The sequence below is a fragment of the Ictidomys tridecemlineatus genome, chromosome 1, assembly GCF_052094955.1.
Source record: "Ictidomys tridecemlineatus isolate mIctTri1 chromosome 1, mIctTri1.hap1, whole genome shotgun sequence".
Taxonomy (NCBI): Eukaryota; Metazoa; Chordata; class Mammalia; order Rodentia; family Sciuridae; genus Ictidomys; species Ictidomys tridecemlineatus.
This window is the reverse complement of record NC_135477.1, coordinates 22,618,357-22,635,655: the sequence shown is the minus strand read 5'-3', so window position 1 is coordinate 22,635,655 and position 17,299 is coordinate 22,618,357. Positions and strand designations below refer to the sequence as shown.

Genomic DNA, 17,299 nt, shown 5'->3' with positions numbered 1-17,299 from the left:
GTATTTTACCACATACAAAAAATAAGTTATGTGGGGTGATGGATTTGTTATTGAACATGATTTAGTCATTCCAAAATATATTCCGAAGCATATGTCAAAACATCACATTATACTTCATAAATATAATATCTAGTTATTATTTTTCATTTAAAAATAATTAGAAGTGGTCTTGTGTGTACATAACTTATTGGGTTTAGAGCCAGTATTGCTTTATTCATTAAGTTGGTAAATAAAGAAAGGGACTTAGAGGCAAATGGGGGATAGTTTTGTCTGTTTTCCTCATATTCAGAGTTGGACACACATAGAAATTAGTCTTATTTATGAAAGTTAGAACCCACTTTGCATAAATACTTTGAGACTTTATGTGTTTATGTGTGATGGTAGAAACTTGTGATTGGCATCCTGATTTTGCATATAGTTCCTATTGACACTTTTCAGCACCAATAGTTGATGCCTTCAAATGCAAATACTAATTTATGTGTACACTTCACTATCTTATAGGCTATATTGAAGACTGAAAGAAATGGTTCAAATTGATTTTCTCTCTCTCTCTCTCCCTTTCTCTCTCTCCCCACATGTACATGCATGTAAATGCATAACTTACTAACTTTCTGTATATGATTGTGTATCTATATACCTATCTATATAAATGTCACTTACTATACAAAGAGATAATTTTTCATGCTGCCAGAATTTTAAAAATTGCTGGACTAAATTGAAATGCATCAAAGTTTCTGCAAGCTCTGTAAAACTTTGAGATTTTCAGAAGTTCATACAGAAAAGGATTTTTCTCTGAATTGTAAGGTTGGAACTTTTATGACTTAGAACTTCACAAATGGTGATGTTCGGAAGAGCACAGCCCTACAGTTAAGAGATACTGGGAAGGTTATTTCAGGACTATACTTTACCTGCCCTCTTTCTATAAACTTGAGCACCCTTTATTTCTGGCTTCGTTTATTTCACAACCTGTAAACGTTTGTGGAAAAGAAACGTAAACATGGGGGGATTATCATGATATGCTAGCACCAGTTCCATGGAAGGAAACTTGAACCAAGCATCAGAAAACTGAAATCCTAGTTCCTTTGGTCAAAACTTAACTTCTCCAAAACTGAGTTTCATGAAATAGGAGGTGGGTGTGCTCACCTGTTATATGCCAACCACTGATACACAAAGGTGAATCAGGAATGATCAACTCTGCCTACAAAGATCAGAGGTTGCTTAAGGACATGTGTTTAAGTTAGTAATGGCCACCCTACTTTCCTTTCTGGATTATTGTAAATTTCAAATGTATGTGAATAAGCCACAAGTCAGAATAATAATAATATTTATTATTATTTATTATAGTAATACATAATTATTATATGTTATATAATAATAATTATTATTATTTAATTGTAGTTTGGTTCAGATATTATACTTCAGTTCACTTATGTAAAGAAATCCCTTCTTAGTCTCTTACAAATTGTTGTCCTGTAATGGATATAAAGGGGTTAGAATCTACCTCCTTAAAATAAGTGAACATGGAATCAGACTCCATCAGTTATCCAGAAGGTTCTCTTTTATTTTCCCAGAGTCCGAGGTATCCTCTGGAATTTTTTCTCATGCCATGAGTTGCGATCCATCCTGACCTGTTTATTTTTAATTACAGATATTTATGAGACAGATATTTCATGAACGCGTTGTATGTATTCAAGGAATGTAGACACAACTAAACAACAGACAAATTTGAAAGACATCCCCATATATCACCCCATGTTCAGTGCTCAGTAGAAACAAAAGATGAGAAAGATGAGAGATGAGTGGGCTGGAATGCTGAGAAAATGTTTTTTGTGAAGGCCAGATTTGCGCTTGCTTTCATGGGTGGGTAAATTTTATTAAACATAAGGGTGGCCTATCCTTGCTGTCTTGCAAAGACGTGGGAGTATAAATGAGCCTGATATCTCTGGTGGCATTGAGGCATTCCATTTCACATCATCCATATCAAAGCAGTAATAGAAAACAGTGAAAGAGCACAACATTCTGCATTTAATATTGGCTCAGATATTAGCTAGTGAACATTTTTTACACATATGTTCTGTTTTTCCTGGGAGTATGGAATCTGACCTTTCTTTATCTTCATGTCCCTCAGAGTATCGTGTGTGTAGGAGTTGTTCAGTAAATTGCTTTTTAGTAAATGTTGCTGGATTGTTTGAAGTGCAACTAGAGACTACATGGAGTTTGAAGAAAAAAGACATAATTTTATGAAGGGATTTATCCCTAAAACAGGCAATGATGACCATTGGAAGTGGATTTATACCCAGCTCAAAAACACTAGTTGATCTGGCATCTTCTTTGCTAAGGTAGCCAAACATGGCTGCATTTTTAGTTGGTCATATTCTGGGGTTTTAGTTGGGTACAGTGGATGCCTACTTGGGTGTGTTAGCACTTTGGTATTGGGATGGTCCGGGGAGGACACCTGTGTTCCTGTTTAACAGTGGTGCTTACCTTCTCCTCATTTCATTGTTTTGCAGCTCTACAGCTCCATGGACTTTGGAAGACGGTGGCAGCTCATGCATGAGCGCATCACACCCAACAGGTTTTACTGGTAAGCCACTTCCCCACACGCGTCACACTCTTGGTAAAGAACTATGAGAGAGCAGAGTACTGTGGGTAGCCCTGGACACCTTTAGCACTTGAAGTCAAATGTGATCTAGCCCTTTGGTACTCAAAGAGGAGTTCATGCATCGGCAGCAACAGCATCACCGGGGAACTTGTTAGCAGTGCAGAATCACAGGCTCCTTTGAGATCTGTGGAACTGAAATCGACATTTAATATGATCCCTTGAGGATTCTTGTGCCCATGAAAATTTGAGAGGTACTAGATTAGAAAAGGGTCACGTTCGGGTGCTCTTAGGGACATTCTAAGCTCCCTTCTTTTTCAAAAAGCATATATTTTATGTACCTATTCTTAAAATAACCAGTATTTCTCCAAATGTACATTGAAGAATAGTAATCGTACTAAAGTCTTCTCCTTTCATAGGAGATTTTGTGGTCAAATAAATTTAGGTCATGATTACCCAGGTCTACATTCCTGGAGACTCACAATTCATATTAGGACATTAAAGACCCTGGAGGAGCATGAGGATAGAAGCCTGCCAGACCTGGCATCACTGATTCTTGAATTCATTGCATACAATCCTGCCCTCCCGTCACACCTGATAATTCCTCAGAACTACCTCCATGGTGCAGCATTTGAAAACACATTTTTGTAAGTGTGACTCCATGTTTCAAATGAAAAATTAGCCCTTCCTCTCAATCAGAAAGTGTTTTCATTAATAGGTGCATCAATTCTTAGGCGCCTACTGTTTTTACCTTGGTTATAAAAAGTTCACTATAAATTTGCCTTGTACGATTCCTTGCTCTACTGTGAAAATGCTTCTTACCTGTATCTTGCTTTCATTTCAGCAGAAAAAGGAACAGACGAAGGGATAGGATAAATCACAGACCAAAGTATCGACTATACTTGATTATAATTAAGTATCTACTATACTTAATTCAAAACCAAAACCAAAATTTACAATGTCTGAAAGTCACACCTATTACTGCATTTTTCAAACAGCTTATTTCTGTTCCCTTTAAAAAAAAATCACATGATAGCTATTTAAGTCTTGCACAACATAGGCTGTTATGTGTGTATGTTGGGGGACAATGGTGACAAGTATCTTGTGTACATATACATTCACCCCCACATCTTTGAAAGCAGTGGTTTTCCCCTCTGCATCCACAGAACTATGTCCATAATTATAAATGGTGATTGCCTATGCCTACTGTAAAAATCAACTGGTTTATAGTACACAGTTCAGAGTGCCTGGAAGAGAAAGAGAAATTGGGAGTATTGCTCTTCACTCAACACCTGGTCTGTTCTCAGTACTTTTGTTCCTATGGGCCAACTATTATTTCATCTATAACTCTTATTATAGCTATTATTTGGTCCATGTTTGGTACTCCAGATTTTTCAATACACTAAGGCAGAATAAGGTAATATTTGTTTTTCTGATATTCCAGTCAACTAACTATAGCCTTTGCTCAGCTGAGATGGACCAATTTCTCATTGTGCCATTCTCAGTGTGCTCAAAATTCCTTCCAAATAGAGGAAAAGGGCTTCTGCTGTTTCTGGAACAAACTCTTCTGATGATAAGGCAGTCGGCCAACCCGGGAGTCAAGTTGATGGAGAAGGAAGGCACAGTAGACTGCATGAGCTTTGTCATCATTTCTGAAGGAAATTAGATTAAGTGGATGAAGGGCCGCATTTTCCTATCTTTTGCAAAGAACAAGATGAGAATGCTGCAGCTGCTGCCCCCTGCCCCACCCCCTTTCTTTGTGTAGCAGGAAGAATAAATCCCCAGGTCCTGATAATTGTATTTCATCTCTCCTCCACTCTGTGATTCTTTCATATATGCCCCATGGGGAAATATAAAAGTTAGTCCGCGTGCTGGCTAGCCAAGGGGTAGCTGAACATCCCATTTTTGTAATTATCACTTCTCTGTTTCTGATGTATAATTGCTGAGATTATTCTTTTAGGTGTCATAGGAGTCACAGAGGAAGAGCCTATTTTATGTAATCTGTTTTTTTTCTTTTCCCCAAAGACAGAATCCAAGGTTGTCTAAAGTTCTAAACTATTTATACAGAGAAGACGTGGTGCTGTACATATTAGGGATGTGTTTTATATCGCCTTAAGAAAAGACAAAATGTGCATCTATCTGAGGATAGAGCAAAGTTCAGCTTCGGTAGAACTTCTTTAACCTATGTTTTCCTCATTCTGTAATGGGAATAATGCTTTTCCATCAGTTGCATAAGGTTTTTGACAGAATCAGATGTGATCAAGTGGAGACTTGGCAATTTCACTTCTCTACTTTAGGCTTACAATCTGTAAATTATAGGTCTTTAAGTATGCTATGCTGAAGTACTTGAAGTACTCTAAGTACTATGTTGATTAGCAATCCTTAAGAACATAACATAAATGAATCTTTTGCTGGGCCACGAATGTGAATGACATTCACATGGTTGGGCAATGTGCCTATGGACCCCTGATAACTTCTGAATGGGTCTAATTTATTGTCAAGAATCTACACCTCACCCTAACGTTGTTCTCTAATCTCTCGTCTGTTGTGGTGGTTGCTGTCATGTACATGAAAATACATTGGGAATTGAGAGGTGCTATCATCATTATCATTATCATTATTTTTTTTTCCACTTTTTGTTTGTGCCCCAGAGTGCTTGTGGGGTAGGCAGGGTGTGGGGTATGGTATCCATCAACATCAGTAACAAAAGCTTCGTCTGGAGAAAATATTTTGTTTTTATGAATTCTAACCATTCTAACACCATCCGGAGGTCACCTAGGACTCTTTCACCCCGAAATGACTCAGCCATCAATCTCATGTCTCGGGAAAAGGAAAAGCTGACCTAAAAGCTCCTAGTTAACCTGGTTCTGGGTTAGCACCTACTCCCATTCATTACCCCAACTGCTTCAGAAGTAAGAATTTGTAGGGAGAGCATGTAAGTAGAATAAATATCCTAACATTTCCCCTTCACTCTTCCTATACTTTGCTTGGGTAGAGTGGTAGTCATGGGGAGGGGTGTTCTGTTCCCCCGCCCCTTTATGATCCTACTGAGCTGCAAATGAATAATATTCCCACCTTTCCCTTGGAAGATCTTTACCAGGCAGGCATGCTCTGCAAGTGGAAAGGTGTTTTCTCTGCACATCCAATCTGAACAATTGTGGCTCACAGCTTCACCCCTATGGCCCTGCACTCTTCCCAGGTGTTTGCCCTCTTTGGGAATTCTTTTCAATTACATCACAGAGGGATCAGGTCTTCTTGAAGTCCCTATAAAACTGGAATTCCCTCCCAGTGCCTCTGATTTCTAATGGCATTCACTAGTATAGAATCGTGAAATGGGAAAATAATATCTCAAGGGTTCCCCTCTTTTGCAAACATAGTCATTTGCAATCTCCTCTTAATTATTCTCTCTACTGAAAGGGGATGAGATCCTTCTTATCATTCTACAAGAAAGTGTTTTGATAAAGTGATATCCATTAAGATATCAGAAACTTCAATTTTTACCCCCTTAACCAATTTCTGGGGCACTTGGATTGCAACATGGATAGTCTTGAGAGTTAGAAACCCTCTAAAATGTCAAGGGGTATAGAAGTTCCAGATCGGACATGTTAGAAGATGCAGGGCAAGGGAGTCTTGAAGACTGCTCCTTGATCTGCTCTGAGGCTAGATTGCTACTATAGAGTGGCTGATGTGTAGTGACATTCAGAATGGGCTCTCGGTCTCTGTTGTACTTTTCTGAAGGCCAGCCTGCAGAATTGTAGATTTCTAGTGGTGGTTGTATCAACAGCTTCTAATCTGCTCTTTAAGAAAGGCCACAGAGTCAGTGGTGAGAACAGAAAGGTAAAGTGTGTCCATCTTGGTGTGTGTAGACAGGAGGTCCTGGAAAAAGTCCTTTAACAGAGAAAGGGGTGGCCTGGAATAAAAGTATATAGCAGAAGTCCTATCTTACATTGTTTTTATTTTCCAAGTCTCCTTTTTATGTGCATAATACTATTACATGTGAATTCGTACAATCTGCCTTTCCCCTCTTAATCTTCTATTACAGTGATTTTATGTCCTTATAAAATCTTTATAATCATCACTTTTAATTATCCGTGCAACATTTCATGATGCAAAGATACATCCTTTATTACTCGGGCTTATTTTTATTGGACACCGAAAATTCTCAGTTTTCATTATCATAAGTAATGGTTTCATTGATATTTTTATGCATAGTTCTTTCTTATCTAGAATTGCTTTCTTGGGCCACGGTCCTAGGTAGCCCAAATAAAAACTTGATTGTGTTTTTCCTAGCATCAGTAGAGTATTAGATTCCATTGGTGCGGTCTCTACATTCAACCCTGAAGGAATTTCTGAGTAATGTAGTTTTTACTGAATATTTTCTTCAGGGAGTTGCAAAAAAAAAAAAAAAAACATGATATCACACAATTCATGACTCTTTCTGAAACTCTTCCATCCACATCTGTCTCTTCTATATCCTTATTGTCATTAAGAGTTATCTTCTCACCATTTTTCATGGGCTCTAAGACAATTTTGTTATAGGGTTTTATTGTCTACTGTCTATTCCCTTCCAGAGTTCCCACTATACCTATGTCTTTTCCCTCAAGTATCATAGCTTTTTAAATATAGAACCATCTTCCATCTCTCCTTTACTCCCCATTTATCACTCTCACCCATCCCCAGAAAATCAGCATAATATTCCTTATGTGCATATGCCTTGGGATATGGGGGGTGAGATATTGGTAATAGAGTTTAATATTTCTGATTTAAGTATGACTAGAAGAGAAGTTGTTACATCAAAAGTTGTACATTTGAAGTATCTTAAAATCTGTCACAGAAATCACATGTTATTGTATATTCCAATCTATAGTATATGACAGTACCAGCCCTTTTATAGTTAATATACAGTTTCTTCCTGTGGTAGAAAGTCTTCAAGATGGCCTCCAATGATGTCTACCTTCTGGAAATGATGACATTCTATAGTCCCCTTTTCCATGAAAGCAGGCTGGATTTAGTGGCTTGCTATTCTTGAAGAGAATGAGAAAGAGTTACAATGAGATTTCACTTGGGAGGTTTAGTTATAAGAAGACAGTGATTTTTATCATGGGTGTGCCATCTTGTTTACTTGTGAAGAGTAGGCTGTCATGTTATCAGCTGTGCTATGGAGAGGCCCCTGTGCCAGGGATATCTCTAGTCAAAAGGAACAGAGGCCACAGTTCAGCAGCTTAGCTTCAGTGAGGAACTGACTCCTACCATCAGTCATGTGAGTGAGCTGGGTCTGCAAACAGATCCTTCCCCAGCCAAGTCTTTGTATGTGGCCGCAGCCCTGAGAGGGAACACTTTGAGAGAAGCCTTACTAGAGGCTCTGGTCACAGAGGCACCCTTTGTTTGGGCCCAGATCCTTACTCCCAGAGATAGAGAGGTAAATATTTATTGGTTTTTAGCTCCTACGTTTTGTGGCAACTTGTTACACAGAAATAGAAAACCAATACACTTCCTTCTGATCTTTATTTTTTGATGATGGGTTTTAGAATTTAAAGCTCTTCTTCTGTCTACACACAACCTCCTCTCTATACATGCTTCTTCTGTTTTCTCATCATTGCCATCAAGCCCCCGCTTGCATTTCACCTCTTGTTTGGGTCTTCCCTTGTTGTACAGAAATATTACTGTGCTCTGGAATTTCTGGCCACCCAATACTCAGATTCTATGGGATTTAGTGATTGATTAACAGACCTGAGAGCCATATCCTCAGCTTGAGTGAGGCTCATTCAATGCAGTAAGGTTTTCTTGCCTTGTTCTGTGTTATTTTATTTTATATTTTGATAGCATTTGGATAGGACTGCATTTTCAAAGAATATTGTGGATTGTGAATGTGTATGTGTGCACACATACACATGAACCATGGGTACACACATGTGTTTTCAGAGAAGTGCCAATTTCACTTAAAGTATAAGAATCTCATATATCTCTGTCCTGGACACCCATCTTGGCCAGGTAGCATCTGTGGGTGTGGAAGATACAGGGTGAAAGTGAAAATAGGGAGTAATTACCTTGTAGTAATGTAGCTGGAGTGAATTGTCTGGTACCTCTCACCTGAACTTGAACTTTGTGGGACTCAATTTTTCTGGATTTTTTCCTGTGTTTTGCTTAAGTGGGGAGGGAGAAGGTTGGTCTCTTTTGACTAAACCAAGAACTCACTTTGATTCTAGATGACAGTTCCTGAAGAACCAATTGCCAACTCATCCTTTGACTATTAATGCATTATCTACAATGAGACAGAAATTAAGGAACAGGCAGAATGGCTTGAGATTGCTTCCTGGAAAAATCAAGATCTTTTCAAACAAAGTTAACATTATGCGCTGAATTTTTGATGCTGTCTCCAAATGTGCATCCACAGTTTTGCAAACATAGTCATTTGCAATCTCAAGTAATGGGATTTAGGCATCGACCTGATATAAGGGATCAGATTTAGAGGCCCTTTGCAAACCAGGGTATGTCACAAATAATATTTAATTCCGCTTTCCCTTACATATTTAAAGTGGTGCAGCAATTTAAAAATACATTACATTCAAAATAATACATGCAAGGTCAGGAGGGGAGAAGTGAAAGCTCAGCTTGCAAACAAACTGAGTTTTACTTTGCTGACTGGGGCCACCCAAGCTGTATGGCTGGTAAATCTTGGCTATGGAAGAGGTAGTCAAAATGTGGTGTTCAGAAGATGTTCATGGTAATCAACAATGCACCAAGCAAGAGAGCATGCTCAACTCTTAGGATGAAATTAAGATGTGTTGGATTCCTAATACCATGATCAGTGCATCTGAGTTCATGTTTCACCCTTCCTTGGAAAGAGTGACATGGTTAAATATGGAACTCAAAAGATAGTCACATCCACTCACCTAATCCAGTGTAGCAAAAACTAATATGTAAATGGAAGTACCATTTCCTTCTCTTTCTCTTTATTGGTGGCCAGTGTCTCCAGAGTTATAGATGCATGGCTTCCAAATTCTTATTACACTCAGACAATTCTGCAAAGGACAGGAGAAATACTCTTTTTGCTTAGAGATACTGGAATCCCACTGATAATAAACGTTCATAGGGAAAAAAAATTGATTATTCTCACAATTGGGAATACTTGAACCTGTTATTGTCCTATAACGGCAGTGGTCAAGAAAGCCACTGCAAAGAGTAGAGTGCTTTTGACCCCTGATGGCTTCCTGGAAAACTCAGATTGCTTATTTAGTGATTGCATGTTACACAAAGAAGTGAGGATGGCTGAATATACTGATAGTAATGAGTTGTTCTCTAGTCTCATGAGTAGGGACTATGTGAATTTTAGAGAGGAAAGAAAAGGAAGATGTTAAGATGAGAAGCTCAAGAAGCAAGTACAAAGTGATGACTTGGAGAGTGTTTAAAATGCAGGTTGGAAACCAGGGTACAGACAGGAGGGATCACACTTCTTGCCACTAAGAAAATCTGAGTGTCCTGTTCTTGTGTGGTCTAGGGCTATGCAGTGTCTGCTTAGGCTATTCTTATAAAACACTATAGACTATGTGGTTTAAACAGCAGAAACTTACTTTCTCACAGTTCTAGAAGCTGGAAGTTTCAAATCAGGTATCCAACATGGTGGGTTTCTGATTAAGATGGTGTAGAGGGAGCATAAGCTCTCTGGTATCCCTTCTGGTAAGGGCACTAATCCCATTTTGAGCACCCCACCCTCATTAAAACCTAATTACCTCTCAAAAGCTTCATCAGCAAATGCTATCACATTGGAAGGTGAGGCTTCAACATATTTATTTTAGGGAGACACAATTCAATTCATAAAAGGATGTAAAATAGGAAGGGACTAGGGAAGGAAGACCCTGTGCCTGGGAAGGAATGCAAATTTTCTAAAGAAACATTCATCAACAAAGAAAAGTCCAGGACCAGATGGATTCTCAGCCTAGTTTTACCAGACCTTCAGAGAAGAACTTACACCAATACTCCTTAAATTATTCCATGAAATAGAAAAGGAGGGAACCCTATCAAACTCATTCTATGAAACTAGTATCACTCTGACACCAAAACTACACAAAGACACATCAGAGTAAGAAAACTTCAGACCAATATCCCTGATGAGCACAGATGCAAAACTTCTAAATGAAATACTGGCAAACCACATAACAAAACACATTAAAATGAGAGTGCACCCTGATCAAGTAGGGTTCATTCCAGGATGCAAGGTTGTTTCAACATACAGAAATCAATAAACATAATGCATCACACTAATAGACTTAAAGAGAAGAACCACATGATTATCTCAACAGATGCAGAAAAAGCACTTGAAAAATTCAACATCTATTCATACTCAAAACACTAAAAAACTAGGGTTAGTAGGAACATAGCTCAACATTTTAAAAACTATATATGTTAAACCCAAGGTTAACATCATTATAAATGGATAAAAATTGAAAGCATTCCTTCTAAAAACTGGAACAAGATAGGGATGCCTTCTTTCACCATTCCTATTCAACATAGTCCTTGAAACCCTAGCCAGAGAAATTAGAAAAAAAGAAAGAAATTAAAGGGATACAAATAGGAAAAGAAGAGTTCAAACTGTGTCTATTTGCCAAAGACATGATTCTATATTTAGAAGACCTGAAAAACTCCACCAGAAAGCTTCTAGAACTCATAAATGAATTCAGCAAAGTAGCAGGATATAAAATCAACACCCCAAATCAAATGCATTCCTATACATTAGCGGTGAATCCACTGAAAGACAAATTAGGAAAACTACTTCATTCAAAATAGCCTCAAAAACCCTAAAACAAAACAACAACAACAAAAACCTGGGAATCTAACAAAACAGGTGAAAGACCTCTACAATGAAAACAGGTGAAAGACCTCTACAGAAGACTAAAGAAAGAAATTCAAGAAAACCTCAGAAGATGGAAAGATCTCCCATGCTCCTGGATAGGCAGAATTAATATTTCCAAAATGGCCATACTACCAAAAGCATTATACAGATTTAATGCAATTCCTATTAAAATCCCAATGATATTCTTCATAGAAATAGAAAAAGCAATCATGAGGTTCATTTGGAAAAATAAGAGGCCCAAAATAACCAAAACAATCCTGTGAGAACACTGATGAGGTGGCATCACAAAATCAGACTTTAAACTATACTACAGAGCCATAGTAACAAAAACAACACAGTATTGGCAAAAACAGACATGAAGACCAAGGAAATAGAATAAAAGACACAGAGACAGCTTCATAAATACAGTTATCTCATACTAGACAAAGACATCAGAAAGATAGCCTCTTCAACAAATTGTGCTGAGAAAACTGGAAATTTGTATTTAACAAAATTAAGTTAGACCCCTATCTCTCACTCTACACAAAATTCAACTCAAAATCCATCAAGGACCTAAACATTAGACCAGAGACCCTTTGCCTACTAGAAGAAAAAGTAGGCCCAACTTTCCATCATGTCAGCTTGGGAACCAACTTCCTCAGTAAGACTCCTAAAGTGCAAGAAAGACAATCAAGAATCAATAAATGGGATTGTGCCAAACCAAAAAGCTTCTTCACAGCAAAGGGAACAATCAAGAATGTGAACAGAGAGCATACAGAATGGAAGAAAAGTTTCTGCCACCTGCATGTTGTATAGAATATTAATAATCCAGGATATACAAAGAACTCAAAAACTTAACACCAAAAAATCAAATAACTCAAATACTAAATGGGCAAAGAAACTGAACAGTTGCTTCACAGAAGAAGAAATATGAGTTATCAAAAAGTATATGAAAAATGTTCAACATCTCTAGCAATTAGAGAAATGCAAATTAAAACTACACTGAGATTCCATCTCACTCCAATTAAAATGATAATTATCAAGAATACAAGTAACAGTAAATGTTGGTGAGGATATGGGCAACAGATTCACTTATATGCTTAAATTTGGTGCAACCACTATGGAAAACTGGGAATAAAACCATCATTTGACCCAGTTATCCCACTTCTTGGTTTATTTCCAAAGAACTTAAAATCAGCATACTAAAGTGATGCAGCCACATCAATGTTTATAGCAACTTAATTCACAATAGCTAAAATATGGAACCAACCTAGGTACCCTTAACAGATGAATGGATGAAGAATATGTGATATATATATACACAATGGTCTGTTACTCAGACATAAAGAAGAATGAAATTACAGCATTTTCTGGTAAATGGATGAAATTAGAGACTATCATGCTAAGTTCAATAAGTCAGTCCCCTCAAACCAAATGTTCTCTCTGATATGCAGGTGCTAACACACAATAGGATGTAGGGGAGACAAGAATAGAATTTCATTGTATTAGACAAAGGGGAATGAAGGGAAGGGAGTGAGAATGGGAATAAGAAATACAGTACAATAAATTAGATATAACTTTCCTATGTTTGTATATGGATACATAACCAGTGTAACTCCATATTATGTACATCCAAAAGAACAGGATCCTATTTGGAATGGGTTATACTCCATGTATGTATAGATTGTCAAAATATATTCTACTGTTAAGTATATCTAAAAACAACAAATTAAAAAAGAAAAATTCCAGGGCAGAAATGGCAAAATCATATAGGAAAAGACAGAGAAACAATGTCAGAACTACAGATATAATTTTTAAAAGACACAAATGCATTTTAACCATTTTAAACCTGGATATAGGCATGGTACAGTTTGTTGATGACACTCAAGGAAAGGCAGAAAAATAAAAAAGAAAATTATTGCCTATAATTTTACTATTCAGAAAATACCTCTTGGGGAAAAGTCAAGTATTTCTAAATAGACATTTTACCCTATAATAATATAATACAGTTTTAAGCATTTTAATATTTTTAATCAGAATTGAGGTCATGCTATTTACACAATTTTTCATCTTATAAAAATGAAATTGAACATTGTGTGTACCAACCTTTATTCTTCCTAAACATGATTTAAAATTTGCATTACTCACATTGTATTCTAACTGATAATAATATAATAATTTAACCATCTTTTGTTATTTGACATTAATTTTTCTTCTAAAGTTTTACTACTAAAGAAGACATTGTCATATTGTTTTGAAAATTTTACTTATTTGTCCAAAATGATAATTGCATTATTTTAAGGATAATATATATGTATGTATGTGTATATATATATATATATATATATATATATATATATATGCACCAAATTGTTCTCCAGGAAGTTCATACCTGTTTCTACTCTAAAATGCTTTTTTCTTACATCTTATACAAATTTAAGAGAGTCATCTTATTTAATATGAAAATATGGTTTTTTTCTTTGTTTTAATTTGCATTTCTTATTATACCATGAATTTAGACATTTCATATATTTATTAGCCATTGTATTTCTTTTATGTGACCATTTGTTTTTGTTCTCTTTTTACTGGGTTCTTTTTACAGTCTGTCACTTTGTTTCAGTATTATCCCAAGTTTATTCTTTGGTTTTTAATCACATCATAATTTTTAACATACTTTTTTAAATTGAAAAAGTCATGTTCTCAAATCTTTATTTTTTTCAAGTATGATTTTTTTCCATTACTTTATTTTTAGATAATGCCTTTAAATTGTGGTCATATAGTTATTAACTAAAGTGTTTTCATTTGTAATGCTGCTTTATTAAATGGTATATATATATTTTATATGTTATGTAATATATATTTGATAATACATAAGACATGCTTTAGATAATGATCTGAATAGTTATCTATTTCATCCTTTGTCTATATACTCATTTAATCATTTTAACAATTTAATAATTTTCCCTATTGAGGGATATTTTTAAGATTTATAAAATTTCTATTTTGTTAAGTAAAATGAAGTATGATGAATGCCTTCTCATTTAATTTGACTGATGTTTTCTTGCAGAGGAAACTAGCCATAGGGACTCTTGAGGTTGGTGGCATTTGTCATCTTTTATTCTACTAGGTTGGTCAGTCCTATGTGCCCTGTGGTCAGACCACACTGAATTTAATTATTGCTCCTAATGAATATAGTGTCTAGCTTGGCAGAATTCTCCTACAAAACATGACAAACAAAACAAAAATAGAGCCTTTTTTCCTTTTCAAAATAATCACTGCTTATCTTACTCATTTATTCATCTAAATGAATTTGGAAGCACCTTGTCATGTTCCAAATTCCCTCAATAAAGCAATTGATTAGACTATTGATTAGAATTGCAGTGAATCATTTGGAAGGAATTGAAGCTATTTTCAATATCTAGCCTTCATTTTTGATCACCCAATTTGTCTCTTTTATTTTATTTCTGTGGTTTCGTCAACAAAGTTGTATAGGTTCCTTTATATTAGCCCTATGCATTTTTAGTTAACGTTATTCTTAGCTATATTCACCTTTGTTTATTATAAATAAAGATATTTTGCACATAGCCTCTTTATTCTGATTGGCATGACCAAACTAGGTAACCATGAGGCATATGTGTAATTTGCTTATGTTCATATGTAGTTGATGCCCTAAGTTTCTTCCCATGGTAAAGAAATATATTGCTAGGACATTAAGTGACTCAGAGAGTGTGATGTGGGAAGACATTCACCTGTGGGGATACTTGGGCTCTAAATAGGAGGAGAGTGCTGTCTTTAGTAGCTGTGTGTCATTGGACAGTTGTACTTAACCTCTGTGAACCAGTGCCCCACTAGTCCAAAAGGACACCAGCTGGTACATCCTGCTGTGGCCTCTGCCTGAATGTCAGTCTTCTCAGCTTGGCACACAAATGCTCCGTAAGTATGAGCTATAAAATTAATAATAAAACAAATTAAAACAAGAGAGGGTAATTGGAAGAAACCGTCACCCTCGTTAATTTGCTGACAAATTGTACTTAGCATCTCCTTGAAGCTAAGTAAGTTAGGGTATTTCCAGTATTCCCCCCCCCACATTCAAAATCCTTCAAAACTTATTGCCAAATAGAGTTTGTATTTCTGACCTGTTTTTCCAGTGATCAGCATGTGGCTTATTATGATACTTTTAAAGCTACTGTTTTTAGAGGAAATTATTTTTGGCTTGACGTTAATAAAGTGATAAAGCCCAGAAGATCCTACTGAAGCTTGTGTGATATCAGATGGCACGAACTTTTAGCAGTTACGATACAAATGTTGAGACAAAAGCTTATAGAGTGCCCAAGGACCAGGGCCAGACAGGGGAGCACCAAGAGAATATCTGAGGAACTGTTAGGATTGTTCAAGGGTTGAAGGGCTCAATTTCACCTGGTGTACCCAGGGAAGGCTCCATAGAGGGGTTAGAATTGAAAAATCCTGGAATAGGATTTGTCAAGTAAGATACAGAGGAAGATTTCCTTGGGAAGAGAGAATAATTGGAACAAGGGGCAATCATGGTGTGTTAGAGAGCTGCCAGTAGGTCCACTAGGCTGGAGTTTCTTAGCCTCCACATGTTGACCTTTTGGGGTGCTTACTTGCCCTGTGCATTATAAGTCATTTGCTCAGATCCGTGGTTGCTACCTAAGTGCAGGCTGCACCCCTCCAGTCGTGACAATCCAATAATATATCCAGTCATTGCTAAATTTTATCTTGAGAGGCAAAATATATTCCCTTCCTGCTCCCAGTCTGTCATTGTGTTATAGTTAATGAGTTAGAAAAAAAAAGAGTTTATGTTGATGGGCAGTGAGAAATCAAACTAGGGACATAGACCAGATCTGAATTGTGAAGTATCCCAATCGCCAGATAATGGTATGAATGTGTCTCCCTCGTTAATTGGGAACATTCATCTTTTGTGCTATGGAATGGCATGATATTCATGTTTTATGAAGATTTATTAGCACTTGGCACTTTCTTGAGATGCTTAAGTACAGCTTTGTCCAAGTCTCTGTCAATAAAACCTCCCAGTTTTCCTCAGGACATCTGCAAATCATCAGAAGCATCCTGATCCCAGTTCCATTCTTCATCAAAAAATTGCACAGTTGTAGACTTTCTGTATTTCAAGTATACTTTTTTTTTAAATAACACATTTTTGATTAGAGTTTATTTGATAAAGCATCAAAGGTTTTTATTAAACCAGTCATTTTAACACAACACTTTTTTATTCTCTTTCAATTATTTTGTATACATGAAAATAATTCTCACCAAATTATAAATTATGTGCTTACTTATATCTTTTTAAAATCTTACTCTAAACCATTTTATATACCTGTAAATAGTATTCTAAAGATGGCTTTGATAGTGGCAGAATAGTCCACCGAGTTGATATATTCTTGTTTACACTAAAGAATGATGGCAGGGTGAAAGTGGGAAGGACCCAGGGAGATTTTCTGCTCTAATGATTTCTCCAGCAGTGCTTTTAGAAGCTCTCTGTGGGGTCTGATAAATGATAAATGCCTTTGGGGGCTACATGAGGTGCACAGAAGCCTGTGGGGTGCTTAGTGATTAGGTCCATGTCCCCCCCCTTTTTTTTTTGCTCCAGCCAGATTGACTCAAGTTTGTATTTTATTCATCTTGTATTTTAGGTTTCAGCATGAGCTTTCTTTCAAACACAGAGGTCCATTCATTAAAAACAATGAAAATATTTAAAACATCCATTGATTTAAGCAAGCCATTTAGTTTTTCTAGAAGCTGCATACAGGTACTGCAGTCTCTAGGCTGTCTTCCTTAGCCCTTTTATACATGCATAGTCTGATTTTGCAGCATAGACACTGCTTGAATGGTTG

The 17,299-nt window shown here is 36.5% G+C and overlaps 1 protein-coding gene across 2 annotated transcripts in view; it reads left to right on the top strand.

Annotated features, from left to right (window-relative positions):
- The window catches only part of Sorcs3 (sortilin related VPS10 domain containing receptor 3), a 570,611-nt gene that overhangs the window by 355,398 nt on the left and 197,914 nt on the right, over window positions 1-17,299 (top strand). For both annotated transcript variants that reach the window (XM_078052889.1, XM_005333579.5), the window contains one exon: window positions 2,511-2,584. In XM_078052889.1, coding sequence (XP_077909015.1) covers window positions 2,511-2,584 — 74 coding nt within the window. The remainder of the gene's footprint in view (window positions 1-2,510; window positions 2,585-17,299) is intronic.